Source organism: Laetiporus sulphureus (genome assembly GCF_001632365.1).
Source record: "Laetiporus sulphureus 93-53 unplaced genomic scaffold LAESUscaffold_58, whole genome shotgun sequence".
Classification (NCBI taxonomy): Eukaryota; Fungi; Basidiomycota; class Agaricomycetes; order Polyporales; family Laetiporaceae; genus Laetiporus; species Laetiporus sulphureus.
In genome coordinates this window covers 85,177-100,141 of record NW_024468567.1, presented here as the reverse complement: position 1 = coordinate 100,141, position 14,965 = coordinate 85,177, and the positions used below count along the sequence as shown (strand labels likewise).

Genomic DNA, 14,965 nt, shown 5'->3' with positions numbered 1-14,965 from the left:
GTGTGTCTGTTCTCCCATCACCTGATGTGCTGCTCTGGATCATGTAGGATTAGTGAATGCTGATCCTGGCTTTTGTTGCCCTCCTCATCCTGGCTGTCACTTGGGTAAGAGGACTATTTCTGGCAGGAACAATTTCTGAAATTTAAGGCTCTTAACTGCTAATACTTTATATTATGATCTTTATAAGTGTCTCAGATATATCTTAATCATTTGACTGCTGTAGATCATTGCTACACTACTGCACCTGATGTGATTAAGAAATCATAATGTATTACATTATGTATCAATATCAGTATATTCAAGATTCACAGTATAGAAATATGGAGAAATTCAATGCAGTATTGCATAGATTGTCACCAAGCTAAATCTGTGATATGCTTGACTTTATAATTAGCTACTTGTACATTTCTCTTGCATTAAACTATTGCTAGTGATAATCCAACCATGAAACCATATGTGACCACTCATACCATTCACTGTTAAAGTAAAATGATAAGTGATAAATCAAGAATATCACACAATTAAATTTTCATACTACTCTCTGCAATATATAGTGTAAGATGAACCTAAACTTGCTTTTCATTTCTGATGAATGAATTTTATCTATCTTGATCAGTCATCTGTGACATGTTTGACATGCTGACTGAGATTTCTAAGGAAAAAGGCTTGCAGCCATTTTTAAGAGCTTTTGATTGACTTTGAGAAGCTGAACATGACAGAACATTTTCTCTAGGCTCCAGTTCTGTAAATAAATGAAAGCATCTGTTCTCTTCACATCTCTATTGCAACACTGATAGAGAGTTAAGATTATTAATGTTGAGAGATTATCATTCAAGTATAGCAGGACAGAAACTATGAACATCTGTACCATTTTTTGCAGTAATAGAAAATGCAACAGGATCTGCACTATGCAACACAGCATGAAAAACATCTCTGCATCTTTCGTAGAGCATACACTTGTCTTTGCCTTGCTAAAAAGGTTGGTGAAATTGTTAAAAAAACAATTTGAGCTGAATAATTGTTCCCTTGCTCTGGATGATTTGTGAACATCTTTAAGTATGGAGGAAAGGCTGTCATGTGTTCACCAAAAAGTATCTTCATTCTGTTTTAACTCCACTGAAGCTGAATATATGGCAAGCAATAAAAAAGATTTTACCTTTTTCCCACTCTTGCTGCTCACATGATTGATGCAATTGCAATCAGTAGAGGTTTTTCACTATTGTCACTGCTAACAGTAAAACTGTGTTTGTTTTTCTAACAGATATACAATTTTACATGCTTGCTCTTCTTTCATTGTTTTCTGTGTCCATGAGGTTCTCAATGCAAAAAAAGACCTCAGACTTCTCAATTGTGTTAACTATGCATTGTCTTAGACATATATATTGTGCCCTTTCATGATACATATGTGGAAGATGATGGGTGCATTTCTAGTTAGATCTTTGACTATACAACTTTTGTTTTCAATGCAGCTTGATTATCTCATCTAAAAGCTGTAGATTTAAATTTTTGTCTAACTAAGTGATTCATAGTCATCAAAGCCTGAAACTCTGAAAGGACAATTGTACACAAACTGATCAGATTTGCAATTTTGGAGATTAGTTTTGCAAACAGGGTAGTGTACATGTTGTTAGACCTTGTGTGATTGTAAGAGGTGAAGTTTGTCATAGCAAAATTGAGTATAAAGTGTCATCTGATTTCTCACAATTGATTAGCTTAACAAAAGTGTGTTCAGGGCCACCTTGTTTTACTGCAAAGGTTTTGCCTTTCATCTATCACTACATGCTCTGCACCATTGATAACATGACACTTTATAGCTGTCACTCTGTGGCATTATTGATCTTGATCATGATTGGCATGCCAAGTCAAATTGCCACAACAGCTTTTACTCCAATCATGAAATACATTTTATAAAACTCTTGATGTTTCAAAGATGTGTTACATCAATAAATCTGTATAATTCTTAGCATGTTTTTGGCCCTTCCCTTCTTTTCCTTTGCATCTGACCTTCAGTCTTTCTGAAGTCACTGTTCTGCCTCTCTGACAGAGCCAGCATAGCCAAGCTCATTAATTCATTTCTGTAAGCATTTCATGCTGTGATGATGAACATATTTCTGAATCTGGGCTGATTCAAGTTGAGCTTACCTGCTGTGTGACCTACTACATATATGTCACTTTATATGCTAAATGACTGCCTGCATGCACCAACTTGTATCTTAGATTTTTTAACAGCTTTATACCTCTTTGCATCATGTAGTGTATTGACTGTATGTACAGAGATATCCATAGAACTATCAATCTTCATGCACTATAGGACAAATCATCCAATGATCTATGCATGTAGCACTGAAGATGTGCTTTATAGATGAGTGATGAGTGCAAAATGTATATACAGCATTGTAACTGTTGACTTATAGTGGATTATACTAGCACCAGCCTTTATACAATATAGAAATAGTATCTCCATATAGTATTTATTTCAAACTTTGAGCTTTATCAAGTACAAATAGTATTTTCATAACACTATGCTATTCAAACTTTGGGTTTCGACTGTACAGGTGTCAAAAATGAGCTGAAATGCTGATTAACCTTAAGTAATAACTATTGTGAAAGGTGTCAAACAGGTGATCATTCGTTTTATTGTTTTCAACATATAATGTAGGACCAAGCTCATTCTCTGTTCATCTGTTATAAATAGCAAAGGGTCTAGCAACGTGCTCAAGTCATACTTTTCATAATTTTTTTTCATAATATGCTTCACAGGTCAACTGAAATTTCAATCTAATGTGCCTGCAACCATTCTCCTGCTTTTCAGTTCAAGATTATAGTGTTTTCAGATGTATAAAATGAAGTTGTGCCAGTCAATTGAGCCATTTTGGTTCAATACTGTAGACAAGAATCACAGGTTTTAACATTGAAAGAGAATAACAATGGCATAGGTGAAACATAATCTGTAGATAACTGTGCCTTTGTTTTGCTATCAATAGAGAATGTAACATATTCAGCACTATGAAGAACAATCATCACTTTCTTGCATAGAAATAGAACACACTTTGCTACATAGATTTTTGTACTTCATATATGCATGATCCATTAGCAGAGAATTGTTGTTGACCCTACCTTTTTCTCAAACAGGTTGAGTTTGAGCTTATAGAATGTGTATCCCTTTGTCAGCCATATTTGCCCTAAAATGTATCATTGACTTTGCTCTTTGAAGTGCTACTTGAAATTTGCATGAAACATCACTCATAAATCACATTCTATAACATATTGCTATTTTGCACAGACATATTTTGTTGTAGAAGGGCAAGGACTGAGTTTGCAGAAACATATTCAGCACTATGATTGCATTACTTAAAAGACTGATTCATATCTTCATTTTCTACAGCAATATGCATGTGAATTATGTGCAATAAATCTGATTATCATGCTTCACATGATGTTCATAAACTGTAGCAAATTTTCAAATCAAAAGATAAGAGTCAAGGCTCTAGCACCTTTACAAAAGCCAGCCATTTGTCAAATATGAAAATACTCAGTGACTGAAATTGCCATAGGTCTCATAGCCCTCACAGTAGAAGGTCTGCTTTTAATTATTATAATCACAGAGGCCATGCTCATTGAGTATGTTGTGTATGATTCATACCTTGAAAGATTAACTACAGCATAGCTAGAACTGATTTGGCTGAACACATACACAGATTATTGATAGATGCATTGCTAATAGCAAGTACACCATGTAAAATAGAAGGGCACAACATACCATATGCACATTCAAAACCTTCAAGTTGTCAATATTATCACTGTGTGCTAAGGTTTTCAGTTCAGCCACAGCAGCCCTGAATGTGAGTCTAACAGTTTTCTAAGGCTCTGCACACATCATTCATAACTTGTGATATATTAATATTATGCCTTTCAACATCATCTGTCTCTGTATAAAATTTTCAGTACAATACAAGAAATCCTTGTCATGTAGCCTCAGAAATACATAAGCCATAAAGGACTGTAACTCAGCCAGTGCAGGCAAATAAGGCCTTATCAATTTATTTTAGTGGCTGAAAACTCGGACTGCAACAGTTATAGATCTTGAATAAAAATTGTTAGAACTCCGAAAAATGCTAAATGATACATTACTAAGATGGTACTATGCTATTGGGCCACATTACATACACCAGAAAATGTTTTATTTGTTTTAAAAGCATTCAGTTGATTTAATAAATAATCTTTGCAGATGCAGCACTCTCATTGACCATGAATATTTGTACCTATTTGGATTAGCCACGTCATTATATTCAAACTCAGCTTCAAACTCAGCGCTCTATGTGCATTACAGAAGATAACAAATTTTCCAGACTATAAGCATGATGTTTTGAGGCCACAGAGCCTCAAAAAATGAGAAATGACATGTTTTCCTTTTGCAGGAATGAAATTGAGAGCAGTTGGAGACATTGTGCAAACAACGTCATAATTTGGTATTATTTGCGCATTGTGGCAACTGAAAGTGTGGAAATTTGGATGGCTGACATCCTGTGGTCTTAAATCTTCGCTTTTTTGAGCCGAAAAATGGACCACATGTGGTTCTAGTTGCAGAGCCATCAAGATGTCATTAACTATGTATTAGTGATATGTTCAAACATTTAAAAAGGTCGAAATATGGACCAGAATTTCTAACAATTTATCATGGTGGCTGAAGACTCAGATTACCCCAACTATTCTGCTTGTATGGATGAAATGAGGAAATAGCATACAAAGTGAGACATCAGCATGCAATTTACTCTATTGTACATGTTAAGGTTTCCAGTTGTCAACAATATCTAAGCCTGCTAAGGTTATTTAGTTCAGCAACAGCAGCACTGAGTGTTATTGAAGAAATGCATTGTTGAAGCTGTGCATAAATCATTTATATACTTCAACATGTTCTATGAGGCCTTTAATTATCACTTCTCTTCTTTCATGCATTTTTCAAGCAATAAAAACACATGTATCAAGCTCAGAAAACCATCAGCCACACTTAGAGCTGTGGCTCAGCCACCAAAGGCAAATAAGGTCAATCAATGTACTCCAGTGGCAGAAAACTACAATTGCATCGTTAGCTTTTGGTTTATATGCTCAGAATGATGAACTGAAGTGCAAAGCATTAAAATGTAAAGATCTATTGTTCATTTCTGAAGTAGAAACTGTAGTAAGTCTGAAAAATGTTGTCTCATTGATTGTTCATGTTGCTATGTCACATTGAAGACATCAAAAATGATGAATATGATGGTTTGAATCACTTTGAAGCCATTGAATTCCTTGGTTTAGATCGCTTTCAAGCCATTAAATACAATGGTTTGAATGGCTTTGAAGCCATCAGCCCTTAAGGCATTAACCCTAGCAAATTCAGTGCTGTGATTGGCTCAGAATATTTGCACATGTTTGAATCAGCCGTGTCATGCAGGTTCAAACTCCGGCTTGTATGCTTATTAGAAAAGATAACAAATCTGAGTAAGAACAAAATGTAACTTAGTAAGAAACCTTTGAAGAAAGATCCCTCTCCTAACCTCAGGACAGGGGCAGACAATGAAACCACTTTGTAATGGTTCACTCTTCCATGCATTGCTTAAGTGTCCCATGGAGATGAAAAAATGTAACATAGATGCTCTAAGTGCCCAGTGTCGCACAAATGCTTTCTTCGTACCTCAGGAATCATATTCAGCTTGCTTGGTGCAGTGAGCAGAGGTTTGAATCATGGTCACAGTTTAAACCAGAGACAAGGTAATCCATTAAAGATTCTTGGCTCAGCAGTCATTCTGCCTGTCATGATTGACAGATAAACTTACAATAACACTCTGAATATATCAACGGGTGAAGGTTCAAATTGGGGTCAAGATATCTTTTTACCTAAATAATTTGTCACCATCTAATGTGCTTAATCAAATGGATTTGTTGTTATCATCTGGATGCCTGAGGCAGAAATGCATTGCACGTGAAATGAAACCAATTTCAACACTTAAGAAGAGTGTGAGACGAATACTACAGGTGACAAGATCTGCTACATGGACGACAGCGATGAATGCAAGTGCAACATGAATGAGGCAGCTATTGAATGAATCCTGTTCTGTTCTATGAGTGAACACATGTATGCATACTTCACTGGTCATCCACACCATAACTAATTCATTCAGCTTCTTCGTCATTGAAGATGCAGTCTTCAACGTCTCTGTTGCTCCCAAACAGAATGGCTTCTGTCCCTGACAGAACCCCATCTTCAGCAAGAGAGATGGAGTTGGCAGTCTTGAACTGATGGCAGAATGTCACTGAAGTGGCTAAAATTTAGAAAGCCTGGTACTTGCCTCATGTCTCCCATTGAATGGCAGAGAAATCTCATTCACAAAGATGGCAAGGCCCTTCTTGTCCTCTGCATTGTGACTCACATCGTGTTTATCATCTGAGGTGGACTCTGTCTTGAGAACAGGGATGGTGGCACTAGCCTCAAGCTGGCAAGTACATTCAGTCAAGGTAAAACAGTGAGAACATCTGGGCACTTACCTCAGACAAGTCAAGCCCAGGAAGCATCACCCTCTCACTGAAGGAGGCAAGGTTACTCTCACTCATCACGTTTTGTCCTCATCTTGTTCACTGACATCACTTGAGACAACTGTGTTTATGGTAGAAGAGATGGCAGTGACAGCCCCTGGCTGATGGAATGTGTCAGAAAAGGATGGAGAAATGAACAGCTAACACTTGCATCCTGCACTGTGCTGCTCAGTAAAGGAGCTGCTTCAGTGCAAGCAACAGGATCATATTCATCTTTGGCAAGATGACCTGTAGCATCCTCAGTGCAGCGACCCATGTCATTTTCACCACCAATATCCATGTCACTTTCACTGCCTGCACTAGCCTCTTCTGCAGCAGAATGGACAGTGGTGGTAGCCTTAGAATGGCAACCACATGTAAGTCAAGGTTAAAAGGTAAGAACATCTTCCACTTACTTCATGTGGTCCAAATATGGAAAGCATTGCACCTTCAATGGAGCAGACAGTGTTATTCTCATTCTTGAAGCTGCTATCTATATTGCATTCACTGACCACACCCATGATAGCTTCCTCTTTGGCAGCAGAAATGGTGAAAGACTTATTGAACTGTCTCAGTCATCTTTTGCTTGCAAGAGAAATGTATATTCACCTTATCTGTGCTCTCCATCACCTCATGCACCTCTTTTTCAGAGCCGTCAGAACTGTTATCCAAACCCTTGGCCATATTGACTTGCACAGCCATGGTCGAGGTAAGCTTACACTTTTTGATTCACCTGTGTTGTTCGCCTTTTCACTTTCTTCCCATGGGCTTCATGAGATCAACCAAAATTGGATGACCATCAAGCAAATATTTATTCAGAAGCTCAATAGCTTTAGCAGCAGCTTCCTCACTGGCCAAAGAGATGAAATTGTATCCTGTCAAATGGCCAGCTCATGTTACAACCTCCACTGATAGACTAAAGAACACAATGAGCGCATTCATAAGACATTGAAACAGGTTAACAGGAATGTACACTGAGTTCTCGACCAGTGCAAAGAATGCTCTCAATGAGTTGTTCTCAGTGAAATATGCAAGGTTGCCACAAAAAAGCTGTGTAGGACATCAACATTGACCACAGGTGCATCACTGACTGGGACTGACCTGAATGGCTTTATGAGCGTGGTTATCTTGCAGGACTGTAGGGTGTTCATCCTCTCGGATGACAGGAAAATGTGAAGGCATCATGAACTTGTTATCAAGTTTGGGCTCTAATGCAATTGATACTGATTGTGAGTGTATTTGTGTGGGTTGCCATGTGGAACATTTACGTAACTTTGATTGATGTTGTCACATTGTGCAAATGAAAACATTGTGCTGCCATCATATTATAGGCAGCACTGAGCACACGGTGCTGCTGCCAGAGAAGATTCATGAGTGTTGTCCTTTCCCTGTGCCAATTTATTTCATCTGCCATGCTTTACACTGGATGCTGTGCATGGCTGACAACTCTCTCAGCTCACCTTGCAGTGGTAGCCACAGCCTATCTTCAAATTATTCTGATATGTCCTCCAGCATTGCTTCGTCTATCTCAGTCACCTTCATGCTCTTCACATGCACCACCCAAGGATGGTTTTTTGAACAATCAGCACTCAGCAGCTACCAAAACCTGACATGCTCAGAGGCTGATGCATGATCAGACATGAGCACCAGTGCCAGCTCCAGTAAAGCTGGGTAATCACACCTGTCTGCAGAATGTGTCCCCTCTGCTGGAAGGTAGGTACCAATATGTATTCAAGTCACTTTGTTCAGCCACTCATTGTGCATGCACACATTGCTAGACATGTGATGAAGAGCAAGAAGTGGAGGGTGGTTCATGCAAAATATGCCATCACCTCAGCCTCAAATGTCTAAGATGTGGTATGATATGTTCTGGTTGGATGTGGGTGCATGCCTGATTGTCTTCATGATGACTTCCAGTTCTTCGTACATAGTGATACTCTCCTCAGGACAAAGAGAAGGTCATCAGACAAAGAGCTAAGATTAAGTAGTTCCTGATCTGGCAGGGCAATATCTGCAGACACTCATGCACTGTCCATATGCAAAGAGACTCACCATATCATTGCACAGACCACTGTGCTCTCAAAGCTAACCTCTGCAGGGCAGTATCTGCCCCTTCAGAATCCATGTCAGTCATGAAGATTTTCTCACCTCAAGGAACCAGCTACCATACTCCAGGTTGTGTACCCTTCATGTCAAATATGCACTTCCTTTCTGTTTCTCTGTGAGCATAATTGCTTACTGATAAGACTAGCTGTAGGATCTATGGGCCACGAAGTACTTTTCAGCCAGCCAATGAGCTCTGTTCACTTTATGCAGGAGCCAGTTTTGATGCAGCTCTTTCAATAACCCTTGTCACTTACTGTTTCCGTTCCCAGTAATAAGAAGGCATACACATCATATATTCCTTTAGCTACAATGGGTGTGCATGCCAGCAACCCACCAATGATAGCCATGACACTGCTCATATAGCCCAATGCAATATTAACCAATCTCAATGTATATCACTTCCAGTATATCCGGCAGCTGCAGCTCACCTTTGCAGATGACTCTCACAAAAACCCTGTACTTGGTGAACATCTCAGTGAAGCATTCCATTGCAAATGCAATCTGCATTATCTAGTCTACATACACTTGCGCACATGCAGCGCATCAACTACATTCTCCCAATCTCACCCCACACGACGGCAGAGAAATTCTGCAACAGTGCCCATTATCTTCTCCATCATTAGAGACTCACAGTCACCACTGTGGGGCTCATAAGCTTCTGCCTTTTCATTGGCAGAAAGTATAAGTGCCAAAGCTACCAGCGTGAGCCCCAGTAAATGCCTTATTTGTTTGGTCTAGCAATCTGTTGTCGACAGCATAGATGACATGTTCTTCACTCCTTTCATGCTAAATGTCATAGTGCAACATCTCATGAGCCAAGCTGCTGAATCTGCTGGCATTGTTGGGAATGGAGTCCATGATGAAGAATTGGTCGCTCAAGCTCTGAAGGCTTTCAGCAAGGCACCTTCTGAGGATATGCTCTTGCAATTATCAGGTGGTCTAAATTCTCTTCTCGGAGAGATGAGCAGCACAACATTCTCATCTCCCATTTGTGACTTGGTACTGGTTATATTTGGGCTCAACAAGAACAACTGGCTGTGAAGGCAAGTTATCGTGATCATATTGCAGTAGGTGTTTGACGATATCATTGAGCGATTAGTGAATCAACCTGCATTCAACCATGCTAAAGGCTGATCCTATAATATAGGAAACTGAGAGAGACATTCAATGTCTATGTTGATGAGCCTCATCTGATGTCATACATCAACTTATTCAGGACATATTGGGTGAGCAATGCTATAACGTAAAAATTATAGCAGATAAACAGTTCCTCTGCGGGGACCAGATGGCATGGGGAAAGGCTAGCATCAAGCCATTCTCCACAGTGCTGCAGCCAAAAGATGAGAAGAATTAAGTTACAGCAATTCTGCATTCATCTGGATCAGTGCCTTGTGCTGCATTGTGCTAGTTGTTAAGCCTGACAGCTGACGGTAGGGCTTGCATCCTTACTTAGACTGGCTTTACCAAGCCTATCTATATCACACATCTAGTGGTAATCACTGGCTTCATGGAGAAGATCAGGTTCAGTGCTCTTCCTGTCTTCCACGGCTTTGATCATTACAGCATATGCGTATGCACTCCTTCGAAACCATCGCTACTAAATTCACCTTTATTAACTCAGATTCCATTGCTATTACCCCAGTGTTCCCTTTGTCCGCATGCTGCCTCATCTGTTATTGACATTCTGCAAATATATACAAGGTCATGAAGACATTTCCAGTTCCATATCTGCTTTGCTTTGCTGTTTCCTACATCATCAAGGTGTAGGGTTCTAAGCTGTCACTGGGTGAAGCAATCAATAATTTGAGGTAAAAGATGGTAAAAATCTTAAGAAAAGGTTCAAATATTTAAAGCATCTTCACTGTCAATTTGTGATAAGAGTATTCAAAATATTTCAACATTTTTGTGCATGAAAGATGATGAAACGATTGAAAGAAGATTGCATGAAATATTAATAATCATTTCTTCAATCATTTTACAATCTTTCATACAAAATTATAATGAAAAGGTTTAGATCTTTTTTCACTCTTTTTTGATCAAAGATGATAAAAATATTGTGACTATATCATACCCTTGTTTTCATATACTAAGCTACTACTAAGATATGAAGGTTAATACTCAGGTTTATATGTTAGCTAGTACCATGGTCAGAAGAGTGATAGTAAGATTCTAATATTAGCAGTATGCTAATACTAAGATTTAAATGCCAGTACTATGCTAGTATTAAGGTCTGAAGGTTAGTACTATGCTAGTACTAAGGTCTGCAGATTAGTACTAAGGTTTGAAGGTTAGCACTTTGCTAGTACTAAGGCCTGAATGCTGATACTAAGGTCTAAATGCTAGTACTAGGGTGTGAAGATTAGTACTATGCTAGTACTATGCTAGTACTAAGGTTCAAATGCTAGTACTATGCTAGTACCAAGCTAGTACTACAGTCTGAAGGTTAGTATTATGCTAGTACTATGCTAGTACCAAGCTAGTACTACAGTCTGAAGGTTAGTATTATGCTAGTACTATGCTAGTACTAAGCTAGTGCTTAGGTGTAGAGATCAATACTATGCTAGTACTAAGGCTTCAAGAGATAGCACTAACATTTGAACCTAAGCATTTACCTTTACATTCTAATATTAGCTTAGTGTAGAATGATAATAATGTGACATGGTCACAATATATTCACTTGGGTAAGAGGGTCATTTCTGGCAGAAATGATTCCTGAGGTCCTGAGATTTACTGATACTTTTATGAGTTTGTTGTGATATTTGTTGAGGCTACATGCAGCTGCTGTTGAAGAGAAGAATGATGATGTTCAAATGGACATGCTTGTTACCTCTAGGCCAATAACAGGTTCATGCTGATAACAAACTCAGAATGCAGATAACCATCACTTTTATACAACCATCATTATATAATCATTTTTAACTTTAATAATTTTTATCATCACTCTCATACTCCCATGACTACAATCATCTTCAACAACATTTTTTATAACTTTAACAATTTTTATCATTACTTTATTTGAATTATTTTTAGAAAATTCATTATATCATTGAAATTATTTGTACAATATTAATTGTTATCATTACTTTATTTGAGTTATTGTTTTAACAGCAAGTTTATATGATCACTTTTATACAACTCTGACTATAGTTATGTTTTACAACTGTTGTTTTTACAACTTTAATAATTTTTATCATCACTCTCATACTGCTATGATTACAACCATTTTCAACAACAGTTTTTTTTTAAACTTTAACAAATTTTATCTTTACTTCATTTAAATTATCTTTACAATATTATTTCTAACATTCACTTTATTTACATTATTTTTAACAGCAAGTTTGTACCATCACTCTTATACAACGATGACTATAATCATCTTTGACAACAGAAAAGTTTTAAAAAGCTTCAACACTTTTTATCATCACTCTCATACTATTCTTGACTACAATCATTTTTAACAGCATTTTTATCTCATTTTTAACAAAAGTTGTTTTTATAACTTTAACAATTTTTATCATCACCTTATTTGAATTATTTTAAATCTTGAAACTTTTTATCTTTACTTTTTCAAGAGCAACTTTTTATCATTGCTCTTATACAACCATGAGTACATAATCATCTTTAATATCAGTGGTTTTAACAACTTCAACAATCTTTATCATCACTTTATTTGAATCATTTTTACAACACTGAAAACTTTTTATATTCATGTTTTCAACAGTAAGTTTTACCATCAGTGTTATAACAACTATGACTATATTATTATCTTTAACAACAGTTGCTTGCACAATTTTAACAATTTTTATCATTCACTTTATTGGAATTATTTTTACAATTTTCAAAATCTTTTATCATCACTTTTTCAACAGCAAATGTTTACCATCACTGTTATTCAACCATGATTATAATTACCTTTAACAACGGAAGAATTTTAAAAGAACTCCAACACTTTTTATCATGACTCACATATTACGATGACTATTATATTGAAGACAATGGTCAACTGACTACATTATTTATGTCTTCTGACTTCTAGCATATCAATCTGAATGCAGCACAAAATGACTGTAGAGCAGTACAGTTGAGGATGTCTAAGCTCAGGTGACTGAAAGCTTATGGGCACAGCAGAATAATGATCTCTCTAAGCTACTTGCAATCAATGGTTGAAGGTATCCAGCAGCTGAGAATGTTTCTCAAGCCTGTTCAAAAGCTTGCTGATCTCAAATGTCAATGCTGCCACTGGAAGATGGACGATGACACTTCCTTGGCTGTCATTTTTGCCAGACAGTAGATAAGGACAATAAAGATTTGTTAGCAGCCTTATATATGAAAGAGGTGAAGTATGAGGCAGCAGCATTAGGGCTTGATATTTTGGCCTAGGTCTTATTGTTGATCCAATGGACCAGTTCTTCCATGACTCAACTCCAGCATTATCATCTATAATTAGCACTGATTTTCTCATCTGACTCTGATTCAATTGACCCCTTCATTGTCGATGCAGCATGCATCAATCACTCTCTCAAAAGTGATAAGTGATAGAAATGCTACACCTGGGCCTTTGAGATCCCTCACCATTCGTATTTCAAGGTCTCACCATTCATATTATAAGACCATTCGTTCAAGATCACTCACCATTCATATTCCAAGGTGATCAGCCAATGAGTGAAAGCTGATAATCTCACTGCCTCCCTCTGTCTATATGCAGAAAACATTTATCAATGGACCAGTTTCTCCATGACCCATGCATGCCAATGCATCCCTCATGCAGTGACACTGACCTCCCAGATTCCTATCTTGATGGAGTGGCTGTTGTATGGTCTGTATGGATACAAGGTGAGAGAAGGTAAACATAACATATGTGACACTATGTTACTGCTTCTGTGATACTTTGCCCAACTTTTGGCTATGCTTAACACTAGTTTCACTGCTGCTGACATTGAAAACCTCACACATGCCATTGAATCATTAAATGGTTGTTCATGAGTTAGTGATCTAAAAATGGTTAAAGTTGTAAAAACAATTGTTGTTAAAGATTATTGTATCATAATGATTGTATACAAGTGATGGTACAAACTTGCTGTTGAAAAAAAGGTAAAAAATGTTGAAGATTATAAAAATAACTCCAATAGAGCAATGATAAAAATTGATATTATAAAGACAATTCAAATAAAGTGATAATCAAAATTGTTTTAGTTTTTTAAAACTTTTCTGTGATCAAAGATAATTATACTCATGATTGTATAAGAGTGAGAGTAAACAATTGCTATTGAAAAGTGAATGTGCATAGTTTTGAGAATTATAAAAATAATTCAAATAAAGTGATGATCAAAATTGTTTTAAAGTTGTTAAAACAACTGTTGTTAAAGATGATGATGTAATGATGGTTTGTATAAAAGTGATGGTAAAAACTTGCTATTGAAAAAGTGAACATAAAAAACTTTAATGTTGTAAAAGTAATTTGAATAAAGTGATGATTAGAATTGATATTGTAAGAATAATTTAAACAGAGTGATGATATAAATGGTTAAAGTTGTTAGAAAAACTGCTGTTGAAGATGATTACAGTAAAGGTTGCATGAAAATGATGATAAAAGTGTTGAAGTTTTTGTCATGGTCATATGAGAGTGATGGTGTAACTTGCTGTTGAAAACGTGAAACATTGTGATTATTCATTCAATGATAATATAAAATGGATGCATGATTGTAGAAAATTTTAAATGCAGTGATAATAAAAGTTTCATATTGTCAATAATGATTATAGTCATGGTTGTGTGAGAGTGATGGTAAATAAGTGCTTTTGAAAAAGTTAAGATAAAAAGTTTTAAAAGGTGCAAGTATTTTTAAGAGATAATACAATTATAGATGCATAATTATATAGATTCTCAAATGAAGTGAAAATAAAATGGTTTAAGCTTTTCTTTTAGCTTTTGTTGAACTGTAATCATACTTGCATGTTTCTTTATCAGAGATGATTACAATCATAGTTACATGGCAGTAATGATAAAAGTTGTAAGGTGTTTTGAAAATTATATGTTGTCAAAGGTGATTGTAACAGTCACATTAGTAATCATAAAAAGTTATAAGGGCTTTTTTTAATAATGTTTGTCAAGAATACTTACAACTACAGTTTGAGCAGTATACACGTTGCTGGGGTGAATGACTCATGGTGCATAGATGTGTGCAAAAAAGTGATATGAGGTCAAATGGATATTCAGATTAGGTAATGAAGATGAGCAAATGGAAATTATATTACTAGTTGAGAAGGTCTTAGTAGTAAACTTCAGACTAGCACAATGAAGGTGAGACAT

The 14,965-nt window shown here is 36.6% G+C and overlaps 2 protein-coding genes across 2 annotated transcripts; one reads left to right on the top strand and one right to left on the bottom strand.

The window, feature by feature from the left end:
* Nucleotides 1-6,153: 6,153 nt before the first annotated feature.
* LAESUDRAFT_717377 (uncharacterized protein) lies at nt 6,154-7,254 on the bottom strand (the record flags this gene model as incomplete). Its single annotated transcript, XM_040907331.1, has 7 exons — nt 6,154-6,276; nt 6,411-6,473; nt 6,526-6,562; nt 6,595-6,674; nt 6,719-6,910; nt 6,969-7,109; nt 7,162-7,254. 7 exons carry the CDS (start codon nt 7,252-7,254, stop codon nt 6,154-6,156), a joined length of 729 nt encoding a protein of 242 aa, XP_040759327.1.
* Nucleotides 7,255-9,423: 2,169 nt separating this feature from the next.
* LAESUDRAFT_795784 (uncharacterized protein) lies at nt 9,424-10,012 on the top strand (the record flags this gene model as incomplete). Its single annotated transcript, XM_040913972.1, has 3 exons — nt 9,424-9,695; nt 9,806-9,884; nt 9,926-10,012. The coding sequence occupies 3 exons, from the start codon at nt 9,424-9,426 to the stop codon at nt 10,010-10,012; spliced, it is 438 nt and encodes a 145-aa protein (XP_040759326.1).
* Between the last annotated feature and the right edge of the window lie 4,953 nt (nt 10,013-14,965).